Source organism: Balaenoptera musculus, chromosome 15, assembly GCF_009873245.2.
Source record: "Balaenoptera musculus isolate JJ_BM4_2016_0621 chromosome 15, mBalMus1.pri.v3, whole genome shotgun sequence".
NCBI classification, from domain to species: Eukaryota; Metazoa; Chordata; class Mammalia; order Artiodactyla; family Balaenopteridae; genus Balaenoptera; species Balaenoptera musculus.
The window spans coordinates 83953762-83977907 of record NC_045799.1 but is presented as its reverse complement, the minus strand read 5'-3'; the positions used below and the strand labels follow the sequence as shown (position 1 = coordinate 83977907).

The 24146-nt window shown below is 48.4% G+C and overlaps 2 protein-coding genes across 5 annotated transcripts in view; one reads left to right on the top strand and one right to left on the bottom strand.

Annotated features, from left to right (window-relative positions):
* Nucleotides 1–24146, top strand: part of LOC118881289 (zinc finger protein 12) — a 134853-nt gene that overhangs the window by 98830 nt on the left and 11877 nt on the right. For 3 of the 4 annotated variants that reach the window (XM_036826028.1, XM_036826029.1, XM_036826031.1), the window contains one exon: nt 19837–19901. In XM_036826028.1, coding sequence (XP_036681923.1) covers nt 19837–19901 — 65 coding nt within the window. Of the gene's footprint in view, nt 1–18354; nt 18832–19836; nt 19902–24146 lie in introns of those variants that run through there. The other variant, XM_036826030.1, reaches the window with a different exon arrangement.
* LOC118880919 (speedy protein E4-like) lies at nt 3077–9086 on the bottom strand. The gene is made up of 7 exons (XM_036825115.1): nt 8978–9086; nt 8241–8456; nt 7540–7598; nt 6973–7058; nt 5285–5453; nt 5020–5124; nt 3077–3236 (listed from the first exon to the last, which is right to left on the bottom strand). Exons 1-6 carry the CDS (start codon nt 9084–9086, stop codon nt 5065–5067), a joined length of 699 nt encoding a protein of 232 aa, XP_036681010.1. The 3' UTR covers nt 3077–3236; nt 5020–5064.

Genomic DNA, 24146 nt, shown 5'->3' with positions numbered 1-24146 from the left:
GCGGGCACAACCTGGGAAGATGGTGGACTAGTGTCCCCCAAAGCATCTCCCAGTTGCCAGTTAGAGGGAAAAGGGGTTTATAGGGAAAAGACGGGAAGTCTCTGGGCTGTGCAGTGGGGGCTACATGCAGAGTAGCACAGTCAGCTCTGACCATCATCTTGACATTGGTCATGCAGTGGTGTGTCAGTGTCATGTTGATTGTTTCCGGCACAGTTTAATCTTCAAGTCCAGTGTTGGTTGTTCCCATTTCCTTGAGGCCAGTTCCTGGAATTGTGTAAGCCATTGGTTCAGGTCTGCTCAAGATGGAGCAGCTTATGTCATAACTCCAGTCTGGTCATCATACAGTTAGCTCTCTCCTCTTGTAGCGGTGTTTAGTATCTGCAAAACAGTTAGGAATGTGTCTCTGACACTGTTACTTACGTCCTTGGGAGGAACTAAAGATTCTGTGACTGCTGTTGTCCTAATCGTGAACTGCTTGAACCTGTTGTTTTGTGACTCAGGGTAGGCCCTGGGAGACTGCAGCTGTTTTACAAGCAAGAGGCAGGGACATGGAAGGGCCATGCAGGGTCCTGCTTGTTTACAGCAACCGAGAGGTACAACTTTGTATGCAAGATGATGAGATGTAGTTTTTGTTTATTAACAGGAACACAAGTAGTTTGGTCCTAAGTAAAATGACCGATTGTTCCAGCCACCAGAAAGAGGATAGTGAAGGACACCACCTGAATGAATCTAGAAAGTTGTAGGAGATTGGTGGAAAGGGAATTGTATTGGTCTCAGCCGAAGGTGGCTCAGTTTTGATGTTTATTGCAGAGATTTTTCAAAAAAGAGCTTATGGTTCTCTTAAGTATCAAATATTATATTGATGCAAAGCTGGAGTTTGGTTTTCTCTCTGTAAAAATGATATATTTTTTCGTGGAGTAATTGGTCTCCTTAATAAGTGGTTGGAAAGTTGTTCTCTAATCTGCCTAAAACAGCAGAGATTCTGTATCTCACAGGAAGAGCTTTCTGCCCCTAGTTCTGAATTCATCCGGTCCCGCCTTATTTTCTTGAAAATAATGCACAGGGACGTTCCTGGTGTGGCAGCGGTTAAGAATCCACCTGCCAGCACAAGGCACACGGGTTCGATTCCTGGTCCGGGAAGATCCCACATGCTTTAGAAACTAGAACACGGAGAGAGTGAGGTCATAGAAATTTGAAACGCTAAATATTGTCATAGTTTTAAGCAGTTTGAAGATTGTTGGAAGAAATGATTTGTCATTCATTTCACATAATAACGCATTTGATGAATACTTGCAAAAAGTAAACATAAAAAATCCTCTAGAGCCCGCGAGCCACACTGCTTGAGACCCCACGTGCCTAGAGCCCATGCTCCGCAACAAGAGAAGCCACCGCATTGAGCAGCCGACGCACCACAACGAAGAGAAGCCCCCGCTCACCGCAACTAGAGAGAGCCCACGTGCAACAGCGAAGACCCAACGCAGAGAAAAATAAATAAATAAATAAATAAATAAATAAATAAATAAATATATTAAAAAAAAAAGAAAGAAAATAAATGCACAACAAAATTTCTGCGTTTCTGAGAAAGTTAAGCTTCCTTAAAACTGTGTTCCTTTTGGTATGGTTTTTTCTCTTTAAAGTGTACTGTCAGGAATACCCTGGCATTTCAGGGGTTAGGACTGTGCGCTTCCACTGCTAGAGGCCTGTTTTTGATCCCTGGTCAGGGAACTAAGATCCCACAAGCTGCGTGGCGCAGCCGAAAAAACAGCGAAGACAAAATCATCATACTTTAGCCGTTAAACGAAGTCCAGGGCCTTTAGTTGCTCCTCAAGGGCTATCGGGTAATATTCTGAGCTACGTCCTTGGAGCTGTTTTGCAGAGACTAAACCCCCAGCAGGTGGAAGAAGTTAACTGCATGCTGCCCACAAGCACGCAGACCCCAGACCAGTTGAAGCAGAAGGCTGATGAGGTTGAGTCCCCGCTACCTCACCACCGACCAATCAGAAGAATGTCCGTGAGCTGATCACGCACCCTGTAACCCTGTCTTCAACATGCAGCCCCTTTCTCTTTTCCCTATATAGTCCTCAAGCAAAACCTCAGAGGGGAAAGTAGGTTCTTTGGGACGAGTCCACCTTCCCCCCTGGCTGCCGCTTCCTCAGTAAAGCCGTGTTTCCTTTTACCCAACACTTTGACTCTCAGTATTGGAGTCCTGAATGATGCAAGATCTGCCTCATCTTCTGCAGTTTTTCCTCCATGAAAAATAATTCAGGATTATTTTTCAGAGTTAAGAAATGTGGTTGGATAATCACAGCGCCATTAAGCCACACCTCGTTGGGCAGCAAACAGGCGAAGCACACTGGTAATGACCACACACATCATGATTGTGAGAAGACTTTCATCTTTATTATATTTCCCCAAAGCTGCATTGCACGGTACTCTTTAATAATCTAAAATAACATACAAACTTGTTGAGACAAGTTAAAAACTTACGACTGAATTCCACAATTCAGTATGAGACTAAAAATATACAAATTTATGCTTACAAGAATTGGGAGGAAATACCCACCTAGCTATAAGTAGAGTGGAAATATTATGCAATAGATAAAATGTATATTACGTATAGATAAAACCAAAAATCTCTCTTGAAAATGTGAATAAAATTGTATATAGGTGTAAATATACAACAGCTGTAATACTCATCACAAAACTTGGTGGAATAAGATGTTTCACAATGAAGACTATTTCAAACTATTTAAAATACATCTATAAATATAAAATATAAAATACAATAATTTTATAGGTGACATTTTCAAAATAAGCCAGTGAATAAGTTAGTCATCAGTCATGACCGTTGTGGCTCTAATTATATATTTTAAAGTTATTCCCTCCTGTTCTGAGCCCCCTACACGCCACCCTTCAAATGCTTCTAGACTGGGGCAAAGAAGTGTGTAAAAAATGGGACCTCCAGTGTTCATCTCAGGGGAGATTTGAATGAAATGATCTGAAAATTGGGGTGGTGCCTTCCAAAGGGATGGAACGTGACAGAACCCTGATTTCTTATTGTCCTGCCACAGACTCCCAGGAGTGTGACACGAAAACTCTCTTGAGCTCGTTCTAGAAGACGCTGGGTTCTTCCCGATCATCTGCACAAGAGGCTTCTCCCTCCCTTCCTCACGGCTGTCGTCAGCGTGTGGATTGACCTCCTGTGCAACATCCTCATCTCTCCTGGGCTCTGTGATCTGGAAGTAAGAGAAGGAGCAAGGACGTCAGATTTCAAAGTGGCAACTGTCCAGATACAAAGGTTTTTCACATTCTTAGTTCTCACCAGAATTGAGACTCATTTATGATTGCAGTTTTATCTCAAATTCTCCATTCGGAGCCCCAATCCTGAACCATTCATTGTTTTCAAGTGCGATTCTTGGAGTTTGGTGAGCCTGACTGCAAAAACTACTGAATACACCTAAGGCCAGGCCCAGTCATCTGCTTTATAGCCAAGACTCCAGGTGATTCTGCTCAGGGAGCTGGCATTTGGAGAATGCTGCTTTAGTCTTAACTCACCTTGGTCCTTTGGCACCACTTAAATTCTGAACTTGGAACCACACTACAGACATCACTGACCGGTCAGCATCGTGGACCAGGAGACCTGCTGCCTGTTCCCTAATGCTAATCCTGGATCCTAATGTCTATTTTATTATTAATTTTTAATTGACTTATTTTCTTTATTTTATTTTTGGCTGCATTGGGTCTTTGTTGCTGCGCGTGGGCTTTCTCTAGTTGTGGTGAGCGAGGACCACTCTCCGTTGCTTCTCATGACGCGTCTCTTGTGGCGGAGCACGGGCTCTAGGCGCACAGGCTCAGTAGTTGTGGCTTGCGGGCTCTAGAGTACAGGCTCAGTAGTTGTGGCTCGTGGGCTCTAGAGCGCAGGCTCAGTAGTTGTGGCGCACGGGCTTAGTTGCGCCACGGCATGCGGGGTCTTCCCGGACGAGGGCTCGAACCCGTGTGCCCTGCGTTGGCAGGCGGATTCTTAACCACTGAGCCACCAGGGAAGTCCCTGGATCCTAATGTTTAAATAATAGTCAGTCCTAGACTTGGTTAGTGTTATGGGCTGAATGTTTGTGTCCCCCCAAATTCTTATGTTGAAATCTTAAAATCTTAACCGCTCAGGGGCTGGTATTAGGAGGGTGGGGTCTTTGGGAGGTTATTAGGTCATGGGGTAGAGCCCTCATGAATGAGATTATTGCCCTTGTAAAAGAGACTGTGCTCTGTTGTTTATAAGCCACGCAGGCTGTAGTATCTTGTTAGGGCAGGTCGAACGGACTAAGGCAGCTAGTTTGCAAGATTTCAACCAAATGTTTGCTCAATCCTCTGCCCACATCTAGAACTCTAATGTGTCCATTGTAATAAGCCATGCTGAAGATGGCATTCCTTAACCTTCACTCGTTCTGATAAACCGTCTTGACCATAAAGTTGAGGGGGAAAAGGTGAATTGTACAAAAGGAATCATTGGTGATCTGGCCGTAAGCAATTGGAAAGTAAATTTGGATGAAAATAAAGCTAGTCATAATTGGTCTTTTCTTACTGAACGTGTAGGCTGTTCCATCTAATATCCTGTTTGTAGACGTTTACCTTGTGGTAGGTAAATCCTAGAACCCATATCCCTGAGGGATGTTAAGGCCAAAAATGAATTAAAAGAGAAACTCGAAACACCGTACATGGAAAAAAATCACCATCTCATCAAAGCTGTTATTTGGACCCAATTGCTTTGGGTGAAATGACTTCAGTGAGACCCATGCGTCTGTGACAGACTGGTTTCCCCGAGGTCTGGCGCCCACGGGCCCCACGGTGCTGGTGTGTGTGTGTGGCTGTGAGGCCGCGGCTGGGCGCTGAGTCGGCGTGTGGCTGTGTGCCCGGCTGGCCCCCTTCACAGCGTGAGAGGTGATGTGGGTCCAGCAGTGGGATTCCTCCGATTTCCTCAGTAAGCAACGCGTCATTCCGCCCGCACCTTTGCGGACGCAGACCTACCTTTGCGCAGGCCGATGACCTCAGGCCTGCGTGGTCCTGGGGCCTCTAGGGCAAGAGGGCGCGATCTCTTCCCCACACCCAGAGCTCTGGCTCAAAAGCCTGGATCTGGAAAGACAAACAGCCCCTGGAAATGAGGATGACGCTGCCTCCCCGTGCCCCGCGTCCGGTTCTTTCTCGTCCGTCTCCAGGTCCCAGACCGAATCCCCCATGATCCCCACCTCCTCTCCGGCCCTGCCCCTCCCCCAGACCGCCACAGCCCACCCACCTGCTCGCACTCTTCCCGAGTGACCCTAGCGTTCCAGCCCATGGAACGGATGAACTGGAGACGCAGTTTGTGGAACAAGGGACGCTGGGAGCGGTTCTTTCCATAGAGGAACGAAAAGATGGCCTGTTTGGGGGCCTGGTTGTCCTCTTCCATGTCGTTGGCCACATAGCTGGGGAAAGACATCAGGTGGCTGTCATCAGCACAGGAAGGGCCTCCACTTGAGATCGGCTTCCCAGAAAAGAGGCAGGCTGAGCATCCTGACACGACCCACCCAGCCCTGCCCAGCGTCCCCGAGAGCTGCCCAGTCATCAAGGCGCCACTGCCAGGCAGGACCTTCGCAAGGGTGCCTCTCACACCTTGATGCTGGGGACAAAATCCAAACCCCCTGTTCCCTTCAACTTGTTGTATGTGCACACACCTCTCTCCCTATGTTGTAGGTGCATGTACAGTTCCTGAGGGCAGGAGCTGATCTGATCTATTTCTGCATTCATCCCTCTCCTACCAAATGACACATTTAGGGCTTGGTTCATCTTGATGCATTAATTCAACAGCCTTTTGTGAATCTCTGTTCCCATCACCTCATATTCCCCAGCGTGTAGGGTGTACTTTATAAGGTTTCATTAGATGAATGAATGAATGAACGAACATTTTATCTCGTAGCCAAATGCAATACTGATTACCTCGAAGACTCACAATAACAAACATTCGCAAAATGAAAAGAATTGTGCTGAGTGTTTTGGGAATGCATTGACATTTTGACAAGACCTGCCTTCCACATTGTGTCTAGTCTAATGGGACTGGGGAAGGGGAAGGGGGGAGATAAGAAATGACTGTAATGCAAAGCATCACATTCTAATACGATTTTAACGAAAGTGCCTCCGGGATGCAGAAGTTAGGGAGATCAGGCATCGTGAAGGTTTTGGTGTTTGAACCCACTTTAAGGATAGGGTCATTTTCTTCAGGTAAATGTGTGGGAAAGATCCCTGGACAGAAAAGCACAATAGAAACTTAGAGGGCAGGGTATTTGGAAGGAACAGTGACACAAAGGAATAAAGTATCAGGACAGTGTGATGGAGATTGCAGAGAGAGTTGAATTCCAACCCAGAACTCTGGCCTTGATTTGGCACGTAATGAGCCAATGACATTGTGTGAAGCGGTCAGACCTGGGTTTTGGAAGGACATTCAGGCAAATAGAGCCGACTGGCTTGGGAGACGTGGAAGAAACATCAGTGGGGAGCATTTTCTGCCAGGTCCGCGCTATGTGATAAGGGCCCCGATTGTGGCATTTGTCGTGGGAACGCAGAAACGGAAGATAATCACACTTGGTGCTGATGTGGAAAGACCCGAGACCGGAGAATCAGAACCGGAAACGTCTCAAGTCTATTTACTTGTGGGCAGGATGGTGTCAGTCCTTTCTTCCTCTCCTCTTAGGAAGGTTTCGTGTTTTGCTTTGTTTCGTTCAGTGTTTTAATTGACATTAGGGCAGTTTGTTTTGACAATGAATGGTATAAAAAACATAGCTTCGTTTGAAAAAGAAACCACTCTACCGTAATCCTGTCATTTTCACAGCCAGAGTAACCGGTACAGAGGGGTTTAAAAAAATAGATGAAAGGTCAGAGCCCCAGGTCTCTCCCTGCGCCCTCCCAGGGTGTTGAATATTGATGGAGGGGACGGAGCAAGATACTCACAGAGCTATAAAGAAATGGATTCTCTGGAATTGCCAGGAGAAGAGCCCGGCCCGGCTGAAATAAGCTATCACCATCGACAGGAGATACTGATGGAAAGAGGGAAAAAAAACATAGGAGAGAGGTCACATCGTGGAAGAGGAAAAACAGTGGGATAAGGGAGCAGGGGACGAGGAATGGGTGGTGCCACTTGGAGAAGAGACCCCCGTGTTGGATGAGCCTGATTATTTGGGGGAGGGGAGAGGACAGAAGGTCAGAGTTTGCGACGCTCCAAGGATGGGAGGCTGTGGGTTTGAGGGCGTGGACTTAGGGCCGCTGGCACTGGACGGTGTTTGATGAACCGGAGCCAAGGCGAGTCCCCAGGAGCTGAGAGGAGAGGGGACTTAGGCAGCAACCACCAAAGGGGCACACCTGGGGCTCAGATCCCAGAGGGGACCTCGAGGCCCCTGGAGGGAAGTGTTGACAAGGCATCAGGTTGGGAGGGGAGTGGAAACGTGGGTGTAGAAAGCACCCCGCGTGCCCACCCAGGACAGGCGCTGGAGCAGGAATCCATCTCAGTGGGGGACTTACCTTGTCAGATACTTGCAGGTTTTTGTCCCAGGCGAGGAATTTCCTAATGACGGGATCCTCTGGGAAAAGAGGGCAGATGTTTGCCAGTGGGAACAGGGCTGTCGTGGGAGCATTCCAGAGCCAAGAGGGAGAACCACGCCCCCCCTGGGGAAATGCCCAGATGTGGCCCAGGGTGAAGCTGATGGGAAGAGGGGAGGGAAGACCATTCACTGTGGGAGGAAAAGGGGTGACTCCCCTTCTAGGAGGGCCGAGTGACAGGGAGTGATGCCCCTTCATCATGCATTCACGTACCAGTGCAGAGGGCATCGAGTTACTCACAGCCAATTTCTCAATTGACAGTCACGTCAGGGGGCGAAGGTGGCTTGTGTTGCCCCCCACCCCCTCCCGCCACCCCACGCCACTAAGATTCAAAAGGCCAGTAAGAGCTAGAGTCTCAGGGGTACAGTTGAAACCAAGCGAACCTAATCCTGTATCATTTCTAAATCTAACCTAGTCTTGTATCATTTGTAAGTCTAACCTAATCCTGTATCATTTATGTGTCCCCTGTGTCCTTTATCCATAGACAGTCCGCCAGGGACGGAGAGCGCACCAAGTAGCAGGGAATTCTTTTCCATTGGGAAAGTGTAGTCATTGGAAGTTTTTGTTTGTTTGTTTTTCAAGTATAGGATTGGAGGGTGCTGGGCGGGGGTGCTGGTCCTTACCGAGCATCCTGTTGAAGACCTCGTGGTGCTCAGGCAGCACTGAAGACACCCGCTGTCGCTTGAGCTTCATCTTGAGCCCACTCAGCGACTCCACGACCCAGGTGTCCTGGGCCTCAGTGGCCGGCTCGCCCTCCTCCTCCTCCTCTCTGAACGCCACTGACCTCTTCCTCTTACAGCCAGGGCGCTGAGGCGGGGAGCTGCAGCCGGCCCAGGGGGCTGAGAAAAGACAAGAGACTACAATAGGACGTTCTCGTCTTGGGAATTCAGCCACTGGTGACCACCCAACCACACCCCGACTCCGCCTCCCCCCCGAAACACCCCTACCCTTTCCAGTCTCATAGACCTCTGACCTTGCCCCAAGTCATCTTTCCATCTTTCTCTGTCCATATCTACCTATCCCTCCCCTGACTCATTTTGTCATTTTTCCAGCTTCCTGTCCTGAAAACTCTTTCTCATGGTAGATAATTTCTCCCACTAGGAAAAAAGAAGAAAAAGAACCCTCCCCTTGTTTCCTCTCTTCCCCTCTCTCATCCTTGGATCTCATCTCCTAACCCTCTTTCTTGCTTCCCAGGGTTTCCGTGTCCCCAGCTCCTGTCCTCTCCTCCCTCAATCCCTGGCTTTCCGAATGTCTCCCTTCTTTCATAGGCACCTGACGCAGGTGCTCCTTCCCGATCTCTGTACCCTTTCCTCCTTACTGGTCAAGCCTCTGAAGTTCTTTCTCGTGCCAGCTCCCTCACCTGACGGTCCTGGGCTTTCTTCGTTGACAGTCACCTCCAGGGGGTACCCTGAGGAGCTGGGCTGGGAGTCCTGGTTCTCAACCTGGGAACTCGGTTGACGATTGGCCATGATTTCTCCCAAACTCTTCCCTTCCTCGAAGCCTAGACTCTGCTTTGTCCCAACTCTTCTTCTGGACTTGGGCAAAACACAAGTGGTCGTCCCTTCTCCAAGCTGCAGGGCAACTGGCAGTGGAGAAAAGCTCTGGCGAGATGCTATTGTCCACCTCTGCTGCCGAGCGCCACGGAGTCTGGTCCTTCCAATCAGGAAGGTCGGAAGCCTGTGACGTCATCATGGGGTCATTCCAACCTGGCAACCAGTTTGAATGAAAACACAAGTAACTGTCAGACCTATGTGTGCACTTGTCCCAGAGATCAGGGGTAAATGGTATCTCCTGCCACTGACCCAACCTCTGCCCGTCCTCCAAAACCCCCCTCAAGGTGTCCGGACCCCTCTTTACCGCTTCCCAGCAGGTGCGCTGCCCTCTCCCTGCTGGACTCTCCCCCTCGCTCCCATTCCTTTTCCACGGCCTGGTGGGAGAGTGGGGAGAGGGACAAGGAAACTTAGGGGAAGCAGCAACGGTTAAGCCTTATAAGAGTGAGATAAGTATGTAAAAAAAGATCCCAGGTGCACTGACTGACTGGATTGAAAAGTTACGTTAAAGCACGCAGTTTGGCAAAGCGCTTCTGCTCAATGTGTACTGACACTGTGTTCAGAATTCTGTACTGGGGGAGCACACGTCCGCCACCCTCAGGCACCTTTGAGTCCAAGAGCCATTTTGAGAAGCTAAAATCAGAGAGAAGTACAGGTGCTCAGGCACCCTTCAAAGGGGGTCTACAAACAAACACAAAACAACAAAAAAGGGCACCTTTGGATTTCACAAAGTCCATGGATTGTCCAAAGCCTGGCCCTCGATTCCAATTAAGAAATTCTAGTCTACTTACCAAAATTTTGAGAATGTGGTATCACTGTTGACCCAGAAATTTCACTACCTGAATAAAAATGTCACGTGTACAAAAGACTAAATGGAAAAATCTCCAGTTCAAGACAGATTATTTTTCTGAATAAAAATGTCACATGTACAAAAAGACTAAATGGGAAAACCTCCAATTCAAGACAGGTTATTTTTCTATGAGGGTAGGAAGTACACGGTAGCTGAGATGCAGAGAAGAAAATAGCCAACTCAGGGTCATGCAGTGTCACTGGAAGCTTCTTCTGAACCTCCCAACTCATACTTCCACTCCTCCCCTGGGTGTCTGAGTCTTGCTTTTCCTTCCTTCCTTCCTTCCTTCCTTCCTTCCTTCCTTCCTTCCTTCCTTCCTTCCTTCCTTCCTTCCTTCCTTCCTCCCTCCCTCCCTCCCTCCCTTCCTTCTTCCCTCCCTCCCTCCCTCCTTCCCTCCTTCCTCCCTTCTCTCTTTTTATTGTGATAAAATATACATTCCATAAAATTTGCTCTTTTTAAGGGTACAGTTATGTGACATCAAGAATTCACATTGTTGGGTTTCCCTGGTGGCACAGTGGTCAAGAATCTGCCTGCCGATGCAGGGGACACGGGGTCGCGCTCTGGTCCGGGAAGATCCCACATGCTGCGGAGCACGTAAGCCCATGTACCACAACTACTGAGCCCGCAAGCCGTAACTCCTCGGCCCGCGAGCCACAACTACTGAGCCTGTGCGCCTAGAGCCCATGCTCTGCCACAAAGAGAAGCCACCGCAATGAGAAGCTCGCGCACCGCGCCGAAGAGTAGCCCCCGCTCGCTGCAACTAGAGAAATCCTGCGCGCAGCAAGGAAGACCCAACGCAGCCAAAAATAAACAAAAATATTAATTAATAAAAAAAAATTCACATTGTTGTACCACCATCCCAACCATCCATCTCCAGAATATTTTCACCCTGTCAAACTGAAACTCTGTCCCCGTTAAACACTGACTCCCCTTCCCCTGCTAGCCCCTGACACCCACCCTTCCACTTTCTGTCTCTATGAATTTGACCCCTCTGAGGATCTCACAGAAGTGGAATCATATAACATTTGTCCATGTGTATCTGGCTTATCCAGTTAGCATAATGTCGTCAAGTGTCATCCGTGCAGTAACCTGTATTAAAATTTCCTTCCTAGACCCCAAAGCCAGTGTGGACAGTACACAGTGAGTGAGAAGGAAATAAAACCCTGGGTCTAAAGAAGTTCAGATGTATGCCAAGTGCAATGGGAAACCGGTGAATGAGAGGTGTCGTGATCCAGTTTGCAATGAAAGGGAAAAGCTTTATTTTGGCTGCTGTATAAATGGATGGGGTGGGGTTTCAGCAAGAGTGGAAGTCTGGAGACCCAGATATGGTTGGGAATTTGTTGTGGTAGTCCAGGAAGACGATGTCTGAGAAGATGGAGAGAAGCAAACAGGTTCCATGTACTTGGAGGGAGAATCAGCAGGGCTCATCGGGGGATGAGATTGGGGGGAGGTAGTGGGGAGGTATTTCTGTTTACTCTGTGTGCACGTGTGTGCTTATGCCTCTACTGTTGAGACTTAATTGTTTGTACAAAGAAACACCTTTCCTCTTAAAAGTGGAATTGTTAAATTTTCACTGTTTATACAAAGAAATATCAATCATTTAAAAATACATAAATGCTCTTTGTATCAATTAGAAACTTCCTTTTTGTGGATGAATAATATCTGTTGTATGAATATACACACTACATTTTCTTTATCCATTCATCTGTCAATGAACACTTGGGTTGTTTCCACATTTTGGCTCTGAATCTTGCTTTTGAATTATTGTTTGGACTTTGATGAGAAGTATCTCTGTTGTTCAGGGTGTGCCCAAAGTTTTATTTTGTCTTTTGATCACTTACATATTTTTAATTAGCCCAAGCAATGCATACGTAGTCAAATCAGTTCATCCAAGGTGCAGGGACTGAGTGTCTCTTTGGTTTGCAGTCGTGGACTTTCTGAGATGTTGTAGGTCTCAGAGACCATGCAAAGAGCGTCTGAGGTCCTCCAGAGCTGCCACAGCCCGGCTCTCCTCAGGGTCCGCACTGCTGGGAAAAGCACTGCTGCTTGAGGACCTGTGTCCCTCTGCTGTAGACGTTCCATTGTTAGGAGGCCAGTGAGTTCAGATTTGCATTCATCATGCTTTCAACCATCACAGCTGATTGGGTCCTTCTATAACAAAACAGAAGTCACTCTCCCTCTTGGTTAACAGGCTTTCAGATATTAGAAGGTTGGTATTCTGTCCCCGTGAAAATTTCTCTTGTATACTGTGAAATACCCTGATTGCTTTATCTAGTCTTCAGATCTGGATTTGCATAATCCCACCCCACCTCACCTTGTCCAAATGTGCTATAGTTAGGTGGGACCCATCTTAAGATGTGTTGGTATGTTGTCCAAAACTGGCGTAAAGAGCCCAGATTGAATCTGATGTTGTAACTGAGCAGGACCCTGTGGGGCCTTCCTGGGATGGATTCTCCCCATGTCTTCCGCCTGCATCTTGTCTTCAGAAAATTTTAGCCTCCTAGCCTTCTCTGAGTTCGAAACAAACAATTTAATCAGAGAAGTGAGAAAGTGCAAAAAGAAAGGAAAACAGTCCCAAAAGACCAAATAATAGTGTAGCCGTTAAACAAAGTCAAGGACCTTTAGTTCCTCCTCAAGGGCTGTAGATACTGTTCTGAGCCACGTCCTTGGAGCTGTTTTGCAGAGACTGAAACCCCCAGCAGGTGGAAGAAGTTAATTGCATGCTGCCCACAATCACGTAGACCCCAGACCAGCTGGAAGCAGAAGGTTGACGATGTTGACCTCACATTACCTCACCACCAACCAATCGGAAGAATGTCCACAAGCTGACCACACACCCCTCAACCTCCCCTCCCTCACCTCCCACTCTTTTGTAATTCACTTTAAACATTTTTTAATTTTATATTGGGAGTATAGTTGATTTACAGTGTTGTGTTAGTTTCCGGTGTACAGCAAAGTGATTCAGTTATATGTATACATATACCTATACTTTTTCAGATTGTTTTCCCATTTAGGTTATTACAGAATTTGGGGGGTTTTTTCGTCACTCTGTGTGGCTTGCAGGATCTCAATTCCCTGACCAGGGATTGAAACCGGGCCACGGCCATGAAAGCCCGGAATCCTAACCTCTGGGCCACCAGGGAACTCCCTAGGTTAATACAGAATATTGAGTAGAGGTCCCTGTGCTATACGGGAGGTCCTTGTTGATTGCCTGTTTTATATATAGTTGTGTGTATCTGTTAGTCCCAACCTCCTGATCTATCCCTCTCCCCCACCTTTCCCCTTTGGTAACCTTAAGTTCGTTTTCTATGTCTGTGAGTCTGTTTCTGTTTTGTAAAGAAGTTCATGCATATCATTGTTTTAGATTCCACATAGACGTGATACCATATGATATTTGTCTTTCTCTGTCTGACTTCCTTCACTTAGTATGATAATCTCTAGGTCCATCCATGGTGCTGCAAATGGCATTATCTCATTCTTTTTTATGGCTGAGTAGTATTCCATCGCATATATGTACCACATCTTCCTTATCCATTCCTCTGTCGATGGACATTTAAGTTGCTTCCATGTCTTGGCTATTGTAAATAGTACTGCTATACATATTGGGGTGCATGTGTCTTCTTGAATGATGGTTTTCTCTGGGTATATGCCCAGGAGTGGGGTTGCTGGGTCATACGGTAGCTCTAGCTTTAGTGTTTTGAGGAATCTCCATCCACACTGTTCTCCATAGTGGCAGCACCAGTTTACATTCCCACCAACAGCCTCACCTCATCTTTAAACACCTTTCCCTCAAAGCCATTGGGGAGTTGGGGCCTTTTGAGCCCTAGATACCTAGACTCCTTGCTTGTTGCCCTGCCGTAAACGCTGCACTTTCCTTCACCGTGACCCGGTGTCAGTAGATTGGCTTTACTGCGTGCGGGCGAGTGGACACAAGTTCGGTTCAGTAACAGCGTGTTTGGAGACAAGCAATACTATCACCTCTCCTCCTGTCTTTTCCTCCTGTGGGTGCAGTTTAATATAACAACGGCTGTAGCTCTAGTGCAGAAATATCAGTAGAGTGAAGCAGAAGTGCTTTGTCAATACAATCCTTTCGGCATGAGAGTCACGTGGAGAAAATATTACAACACAGATGCCTGGACACAGCCTCACAGATTCTAATTCCACAGCACTGAGCTAGGGCCTAATTTTAACTTTCTCAATTGACCTGCTTCTGATTTGGAAATCTCTGGGTGGGATGTGCCACCCAGGCTGGTGCAGTAGGGGGTCTTCAAGGCGTCATTGAATGACATAAGCGGGAGGGAGGTGAACCGTGACCTGGATTTAACACAGGCAGCCTCTGGCAGGGCTGTGGCCAGGCCATGGGTCCACAACTGAGCGGACGTCTGTGTCAGCCTCCAATCCTCCTGCCAACGGGTCCGTGACAACCCCTCCGGCAGCCTGGTGCTGCTGTGGATAAGCAGCCCTGGGGTCGGAGTTCAGCCCAGGCACTTACCTAGTACATACATAGTGCATGTGCTACTGAGGAAACGGCCCTCTCCACCAGGAAGCCTGGAGCACATCCTCCCGTACAGCCCTCAGAGGGGCCCAACCCTGCTGACACCTGCATTTCAGACTTCCAACCTGCGAAAATGTCGGACAGTGCATTTGTGTTGCTTAAGCCCGCCAGTTTGTCGTACTTTGTGACGCAGCCCAAGCAAACTGCTACGGCCTCTATTTTGAATAAGAAGGAATTCACATGTGACGGTCACTTTCCTGCTTCCCCTGCCTTTATTTTTTTATTTTTATTTTTAAAGAATATTTATTTCTCTTAGGCTGCGTCGTGTCTTAGTTGCGGCACGCGGGCTTAATTGCCCCGTGACGTGTGGGATGTTAGCTCCCGGACCAGGGTTCCCAGGCTTCGAACCCCCGTCCTCTACATTAGAAGGCGGATTCTTTACCACTGGAACACCGGGAAAGTCTCTCCCCTGCCTTTAAATTAAGACGTGTCCCTGAGCTTCAAAGAAGAACCTGTCCTTTTCTGTTAGATGAGAAACTTGAGTTTTCTTCTTAAACGTTGCATTTCCTGGTTGTGGTAGATGTGTTAGTGTTGAAAAAAATGGTTGAGAGACTTTAAGCGGAGAATGATTTACAAATCCTGAAGATGGGTGCCAGTTATCTTGATAAAATTGGTATGTTAAGAGACCAAACATAAACAGGAGAAAACACAGGCAACTACTTAGGAAATGAAGGATGGGAAAGGCTTCTTCAAGTACAGTGTCAAAGCAGATGAAAAGTATGACGTGAAAGTGAAAGATTTGAACACAAAATATGTTGTTAAGTATCTGTATAACAGAATGTGAGAGTAAAAAATTAAGTTAAAAAGATAAAGAACAGGGATTGACAGATATACACTTGTATATGTAAAATAGATCAACAATAAGGACCTACTGTATAGCACAGGAAACTATGTTCAATATCTTGTAATAACCCATAATGGAAAAGAACCTGAAAAAAGAATATATATATTCTTACATAAATACATGTAACCGAATCACTTTGCTGTACACCTGAAACATTGTAAACCAGCTATACTTCAATAAAAATAGATAACTGACAAAAGAGGGAAAATACCTGTATTTAATAGAAACGGAGATACAAAAAGAGAAAGCTTTATATTGTAAATATCCAAATATATGAAGAGATCTTAATGAAACCAAACTAAAAGGTGGCCATTGCTGCTTCCAGTCAAGGTGAAATCACAGGGTCCAGGTTTACCCTCCTAGCTTAAACAACTTTAAAAAGGGGGAAATGTATGAAGTGACGGTTTTTCGCCTTTTGGAGAGAGGGGTGAGTCGTGAGAGACATCAGCTCCCCGCTGGACATCCTGTTCATTTGGATGACTTCGTACTTATTATTCCCTTTTTTCGAGCATTTCCTCAAGACAGCTTGTAATAGAAATACTTCCAGAGTGTCCAGGGCAAAGTACAGGGCAGGGGGCTGGGGAGCCCAGCATGTCTCTGGGCTGAAGGGATAGAGTGAGGTGTTGAGGTGGGCACAGCAGCTGGGGTTCACAGGCCACCCCAGTCTTCTGTTGAGACCCGGTCAGTGCACGTGGGTGAGGTGAGAACTGGAGGCCTGGTGGCGGGCTGACGGGCGCACTGCCCACCCAGGGTGCTTCCAGGGTACTCAGTGTAGCTGACGTCTTTACCTGGTGACAATGGAAAACGCGAGAAATGCGCCCTGGAGGTTTGCCAGGCTCAGGCTCAGAGGAGGCGTGGTCGCTGTCATTCCCACACAAGCAGTATTTCATCGGTGGGAATTCAGGCAGAGGCCACAGTCAGCAGCAGCAAGAACCGGAGAAGACCATTCCTGGCTCTAAGCAGCCACTTCCAAGAGCAATTGTGTAGAAGCACACAGTTTGTGCAGGATTAATTTAATGTGGCACTTCAGCTGGGGAAATCAGGAATGGGTTATGTGCTTATTCATTTGGATGAGTCATCACTTCTTATTTCCGTTTTTAGAGGATTTCCTCAAGACGCTTGTCATGTAAATACTTCCTCTGTCCCTTTCATAAGTATCTAAATCTTTTTCAAAGCTAAATCAGTCTCTTGCCAGCATTACAACCCAGGAATGTTTTTGTGAAGGACCTGAGAGCTATCTTCTTTATCTCTCTGTCACCAGGGGAGTTTAGGCTAGGTGTTAGGCACTTTGCTCTGAGCTGTAACTACCTGCTTGTCGTAGAGATAGGAGAAGTTGTCTTTCTCCTTTGGATAAAGGGTATGAACTAGCATGGACAGCCACCGAGATGACCAGGTGATTTTAGGATGTACTCTGAAAGAATGTATGCCATTTTTATGGTGTTGTCAAGTCTTTTCACATGAGACAAGTTCCCGTTTATCTTGAGGACATGTATGCAACAGATTTTATCTGCTGAGCTATAAACACAAAAGGTGAGGTTGATTTCATTTGCACAAACATTAGTGGTTCGCCTGTGGTGCACAACACAGTCTGGTTGAATGGCTATTCTACAGTAAAACCGTTTTCTTTATTTCTACATTTCTGGAGAGGATTTTCTCTGTTGGCGGGAGATTTTATTTTTATTTTTATTTTTTTTGTTAGTTAATTACTTCATTAATTAATGAGACTGCGCTGTGCAGCATGCGGAACCTTAGTTCTCCAGCCAGGAGTCAAACACGTGCCCCCTGCAGTGGAACCTAGGAGTCTTAACCACTGGACCGCCAGGGAAGTCCCTGGAGATTTTATTTTTAACTTTTCCCCTAGCAGCTTTTAAGAAACAGTTGGCCAAGAACACAGTTATATTATTTCACCCCAAAAATAGTGATAAATCATTACCCTTATGATTCCATTTTTGAAAAATGATATTTTTACCTAACATAAACAATATCCTCTTTAAGAGGTAAGATCCCAGGTATCTGTTTTCTTTTTTCGGTTTCTGTGTACCATCTGATTTTCGTATAGTTTTTAATGCGTTGGTTGTGTAATCTAAAAAGCTTAGGGGCTTCCCTGGGGGCGCAGTGGTTGAGAATTTGCCTGCTGATGCAGGGGACACGGGTTCGAACCCTGGTCTGGGAAGAACCCATGTGCCGTGGAGCAACTAGGCCCGTGAGCCACAACTACTGAGCCTGCGCGTCTGGAGCCTGTGCTCCGCAACAAGAGACGCCGCGACAGTGAGAGGCCCGCACACTGCGATGAAGAGTGGCCCCCGCTTGCCGCAACTGGAGGAAGCCCTTGCACAGAAACGAAGACCCAACACAGCCAAATAAATAAATAAATAAATAAATAAATAATGTTTTTTAAAAAAAATTAGAGCACTTAAAAGATATTTAAAAATAAATAAATAAATAAATAAAAAGCTACAATTTCTGTTTTCTTTTCCTTCCGTGGGTAATATTAGTTTGTATCATGGCTGGGCATTTATTGTATTCTAGGATTTGAATGAAAGTTGTAGCGTTTCAGTTAAGCGAACATGATACACTCCTTCCCCTCTCCTGGTGGTGGGGGAATCTCAGATGTAACCCGAAATGTGTGAGGGCAGGGAAAGGACCAGGGACCCTGGAGGCCATCCCCCAGCCCCCACTTGAGTCCACACCTTTCCTTGATCGCTAACAGGAGTGAAGACAAATGGGCAATTGGGTCCCTGGTCCAGGCGGCCCACCCTCGCAGCACAGCAGCTCTTCACCGCCAGATGAGCTGGAGACATTTAAGACGCTCACTAACTTGACGGCGCGGAGACTTCTGGGAAATAGAGTCCTGGTGCTTGTCCCGCTCTCCGGGCGGGCTTTGGCAGGAGGACTTCCGGCGTCCTCCTGCGCAGGTGCGCCTTCACGTTTTGTGCGTGTCGGCGCACGCGCACCGTCGCCGCGTCGCCCTCGCTTCCCTTGAGTGCCCAGGTCACCGCTGGTCGTCGTTCCCACGTCTTGGCCTTTGGAGGGCCAGGATTTCGGGACTTGCGTAGCTGGACGCCGTCCGGCCCGGCCGCAACCATCGGGAGCGGGCTGTGCGGGCGAGGGTTCGCGCGTGCCGGGGGGAGGCAGGAACTGGGAACCCCGAGCGCGAGCCGCGGAGCAGGCAGGGCCGGAGGGGCCGGGCGGGAGGCGGCGGCGCAGTGCCCGACCGTCTGCAGCGCGCGGCAGAGCGAGGTCCCGAGAGGGACGTGGGCCTGAAGGAGCTTGTGCCGTAGGCCCAGAGCCGGCTCCTCGGGCCCAGTGGCCTTGTGAGGCGGAGAAGAGGGACCCCTGGAGAGGAGCGCGCCGGAGAAGCAGCCCCCGGCCCGGAGCCTTGGGAGCCCGGGGCCGGTCAGCGAGTCCCGACGGGGTAGGTGGTGCGTCTTCGGGCCTGCAGGCGGTTGTAGACCCTGCGGCCCTTGGAGAGCTGGGCTCGGGTGAGCCCGCCCCGGGCCCCGCGGGAGAGCGACCGGGAGGGTTTGACCGCTTCCCGGAGGTGGAGGGGTCGGGCTGGAGAGCAGGGCCGGCTGCTCCGGATGGGGCTACCCTGGGACTTGTGAGTTCTGGGTGTCCTGGGGGAGCAGGGGCCACAGGCTCGGTTGGGACGTGCCGCGTCCACCCCTCCCTGCAACCACGATCCTCCTCGTCCTTCTCGTCCTCCTCGTCCTCCTCCTCCTGTCGGCGTCTGGGCATCTCGCACGTGTCTCTTAAAGCTGGTCAGCACGTTGGTTGTCTAAGCGTCCGCTGCCCCCCTGGGTTGTGCCCCGTGGAATCGCACAGTGTAGTTAGTGCAGGATGAGTCTGCAAGGCTTTTGTCCTGCTTCCTCGGTTGAGGAAGGAAGAGATTGGGCCTGAGAAGGGAGGTGACTTGTCCCAGATCCTCACCGGGTGTGCACGTGGGGTCGCTAACAGGACTCAGAACTCCTAGGGCAGGTGTTCTGTCCACTTAAAGACAGTTTTAATAAAAGATTTTTTTGAGCGTCGCACTTCAGTTTCTCCAGATAATTGAAAGACTGAAACGCACCTGAGTGTATCCCTTTATTCTGGGTGTCCTGTGGATTTTCTGATCTTAAGTTGTTAACAGACTTAGGAGAGATAAACTTTTAGCGTTTTTTAATCTCATATTTAATGACGGAAGTTTATTTTAATAAGATTCAATGTACACTCGGTACTGAAACAAAGTATCGCCCCAGTTACCACAGTCACGTGGGAGTTACAGACCTGAGGGTGGTTGCTCCCTCCGAATTCTAACAGGCCCTTCTGAAGGTGAAAGGGCGGGTCTCCCACAGGTGTCTCTTGTGGAGCCCGAGACAGGTGCTCGTGCACCCTGAGCCCCTTCATTCGTAGCTTCACTACCTGCGTTTTCCTTCTCCAGGTCCGCCTCCACTGTCACAGTCCTGCACGTTGTTCCAAGAGCATCGGAAAATGAATCAGTCTCTGGTGAGTTTTGCTGTTTACGTATTTATCTGCTGCTCTTGTTTTGTAATAACACCTTGGGAGACGAATAGTTCAAAATTTAAAATGGGAAAGTAGAAGTAGGTAAAAGATGTGGTTAGACAAAGCGTAGAGGAACAGGTCAGTACCAAGTGTTTCTGGCAAGTTCTACGCGCAGATCCCACGATCCTCTTATAGCCACAGTACAAGCCTCGGGTTCTTGACATTTGTGGCAAAATACCATCCCTTGCTTGACTTACATTGTCCTGCCGAAGCACTTTTGTTCTCGGGCGTGAAAGGTTTCCTTGAGGATCCCGCTGTAGGCCGCTAGCCTTCCTGAGTGACAGCCCCTAACGTGTTGACATTGGTGCCTTCCTTGTGCTTCCTGTAAGCCGAGAGCATGCTGTCCAGGGAGCACTCAGTGCATATAACTTCTCTGTTCAGTACAACACTGTTGTCCCGTAGGTACATTGTTTTCAGTGCTCAATCCAGGGATGCAGTGAGGATCCTCTGGAGGAACTGCCTTCTCACCCTTCAAGTAAATTTCCCTCTTGGTCTCTTACAATCTAACAGGGTCGCGTTACACACCATGTAGTCATGTCTCTGGCAAAGATTCCTTATTTCCCATCTGAATTTTATCGTGCAGACTGCGGTCTTGGTTCTGCCCCTCCCCGGACCCTGATCCGGTTGAGGTGACCTGTCATCCAGCATACAAACCAGTGGAGATTTGCCAGTCCTCACTTCAGACCACTGTCACCTTCCCATCTGCAGAGTCTCCTATGTTGGTTTCTGTGACAGATCTCTCCTTGCTCTCTTCCTGACTGATTCTTTCTTCCATCCTCTTTGTGTGTTGTCTTTTTACTCTTGGTTCATGACTCTTAAAGCTGTCTGATCTCACCCTCTGGTGCTTTTCACCTCCAGCTCTGTCAGTTCTCCCACCTGGACCAGATAGATGCCTCTGTCCAGCCACTTGCCAGCATCTCTATGGAGTTTGTCCAAAGGGCACCTCAAATGACTAGATCCAGTAGATCCAAAAATGATTATTTACAGCTCCCCCGCCCCTTGCCTTCTCCTTTTGTCCCTGCCGGCTCATCATTGCATCATCCAGCCTGTCACCCTACCCAGAAAAATGGGTTCATTGTAGAGTCCTTCTCCATCCTCTGTTAGCACGTTGTAGTATTAAGCTTGTTAATGTCGTATTCTAAACGGTTTTTATTCGTTCCTCTTCATCCCATACTTGCTACCATTAAAATAGCTTATTTTTTAATTTCTGTAGTTACAGAACCTTTTTTTCTGTGCTGCTACCTCTTTCTTCCACCAGCTCAAGTGTATTTTCCACGCTGAGTATTTCTCCTAAAATATGAATCACAGCAGTTTGTCTCCACGTGGGAAGCACTTTAGAGGTTCCCTGGGTGACTGGACAAACGAGGTTGCCGTTCTGTGGAGCTGTTAACCCTCGAGCCCAGCACTGGGGGGAGGTCGTAACTCGCTGCTGATGCGTTTGGATGGGTGTGTGGTGTGAGATCCTGCTCGGAGAGGCTTAGGAGAGAGGAGTGGGAGAACGGGGTTTGTTGTGTTCCTAGCTTTTTCAAGACGTTTTGCTGTGACGGGGAAAAGAGAAATTGGACAGTAGCTGGAGTAGGAGCTGAGGTCCGGGGCGGGTGTTGTGTCGTGTTGTGCTGTGTTGTAACGGGAGAAACAACAGCGGGACTGATCCAGTAGACGCGTGTGGGAGCGGGGAGAGCTGCGGCCCGGGGTCCTGGCGTGGGGAGGGGGTGGCAGAGCTGGGGTGCAGGTGGAGAAGCCCTCCGATGGCTTCTCTGTTCTCAGGGAAGCAGCTCCTCAGCTGAGGGTGAGGGTGAGGTTGGGGGTTGAAGGAGAGGGCAGCGCTCTGGGACCCCATGGACATTTTCTGCTCTGCTGATGGAAGTATCCCCAGAAGAAGTGTCCTGCTTGCCTCGCTCTTGGCTTTGGTGACCCTTCACACCATCTAGTGTTGTTGTTTTTTTTTTTGACGTAAACATCAAATGTCTTTGGGTTCTGCATGTGATCTTAAGAAGTAATTCTCTGCTTCCAGGAGCTTCTCTTCTCCTCAGGGAATGCACCTCACAGACGTAATTATAGGAGAGGACGAGAATCCTGCCCGTCGATGCGTAGGGAACTCCAGAGTGCTGACAAAGCAGAGCCTGGTTATATTTATTTATTTATTTATTTTAATTTTTATTCATTTATTTATTCATTTTTGGCTGTGTTGGGTCTCTGTTGCTGCACGCGGGCTTTTTTCTCTAGTTGCAGCGAGCGGGGGCTACTCTTCGTGGCGGTTCGCAGGCTTCTCATTCCGGTGGCTCCTCTTATTGTGGAACACAACTTCTAGGCATGCGGGCTTCAGTAGTTGTGGCTCTCGGGCTGTAGAGCACAGGCTCAGTAGTTGTGGCTCATGGGCTTAGTTGCTCCGCAGCATGTGGGATCTTCCCTGACCAGGATTCGAACCCGTGTGCCCACCATTGGCAGGCGGATTCTTAATCACTGCGCCACCAGGGAAGTCCGAGAGCCTGGTTTTAAATGCATTGTCAGAGCCCGTGGCTCAGTGACTCGGGGAAGGGTGACGGCCCTCACGTGACCAGGACTTGGGTAGCTGCAGAGGTTGGCAAGGCTCTCAGAGCAGCGTGAGGTGGGCTGGATGAGGCTCCTGAGGTGCTGGTAAGGACCGCCTTCCTTAGGATGTGGGCCTCCTGTCAGGAACAGCGGGACGTGAATGCAGGCAGACCCTGAGGTTGACTGAAGAGCCTCCCCTGTGTGCTGGTTTTGCTTTCATCCTGTGGAGAAAGTGAAACCTTGTAATTGGGACAGTGAGTCATCTGATCAAAAGATGTCATGTGTAGAGACTGTGGACGGCATGAAATGCGGGGTGGGGTACGGTGGGTCAAGTCAGGGGGACTCTGGGCTCCAGCGCGATGCCCGACAGGAAGGGGCGAGGCCGCGGCGTGTTCCTACTGGTCCTAGGCCCCGGTAAACGGTATGGACGTTCCCTTGGGGATTTTCCTTAATAGCGAATGAGGTTGATAGCGTTTTCACGTGCTTAGAAGCTGTTTCTTCTTTTTAACTGATAGACAGATTTTAGAGCAGTTTTAGAGTTACAGGAGAGTCGAGCAGACAGCAGTTTCCTATACCCGTCCCTCTGGGTTCCCTCCCTTGATAGCATCTCGCGCTTGTGTGGCGCCTCATCTCAGTGACGGATCAGCACTGACACCTAGTTCTCCCCTGGAGTCTGTAGCTTACATCAAGGCTCACTCTCTGTGTCCTGCTGTTCAGGTTTGGACACGTGTGATGACCTGCAGCCACCACTGCAGTGCCACCCAGAACCATTTCAGTGCCCAAAACATCCCTGGGGGCCACCTGTTCATCCCTCCCAATGCCCCCAAGCCCCCGACAACTGCTGGTCTTGTTACTCTCTGTCTATTTTTGCCCTTTCCAGAATGTCACGTAGTTGGAATCCTTCAGTCTATGGTCTTCTCAGACCGGTGTATTTCTGTTTTTATATGAAGGGCCTGTTCGTGTTCTCTGCCCGTCTTCCTGCCCCAATACTGTCTTGTTTTGTTTTGTTTTGTTTTGTTTTGTTTTGTTCTGTTTTGTTTTCCTTGTCTTATTGACTTACAGAGTCGTCTTAAATGTTTCTAAATTTTTCCAGTTGGGGTCATGTTAGTAAACATTGTTTTCCAAGTTTTATTGTCTTTTTCCTGTATTTTCCAGCATTACTATGTAATTCATTACTTTTTTTTACTTTGAGAGGTTGAATATTATGCATTTTAAAAGTTTCTCAAAATCAGCACGTTTGTGTGGGTAAGATTCCTAGTTGAACAGCACCCTCCGTGGTCAGTACTGGAGTGCAGCTTCTTTGCGGGGGGAGGCGGGGGATGTGGGAGGAATGCGTCAGTCTCGTGGTTCCCTTTCTGTTGGTTCTTAGTTCCCCTTTCTGGTTCTGGCACTGCCTCAGCCACTCTCCTGGGACAGGCCAGGCAGGTGGGGTCCTCACTTGCTGTCTCTGGAGGCTGTGTGTGTCTGAGAACAGCTTTCTTTTTCCCTGATGAGCGAGAGGACTCTCTTGGTTGGGGAGCGGCGTCCTAGGACTGCGGCCCTTGGGCCCCCGCTGTTCTGTGTCATTTGGGGCCCAGCCATGCGTGGGAGGTCTCTGACACATGGACGCTGCTGTTAAAGTCCTCTTGGGTTTTTGTCCTTTACAATCCTCTGAGG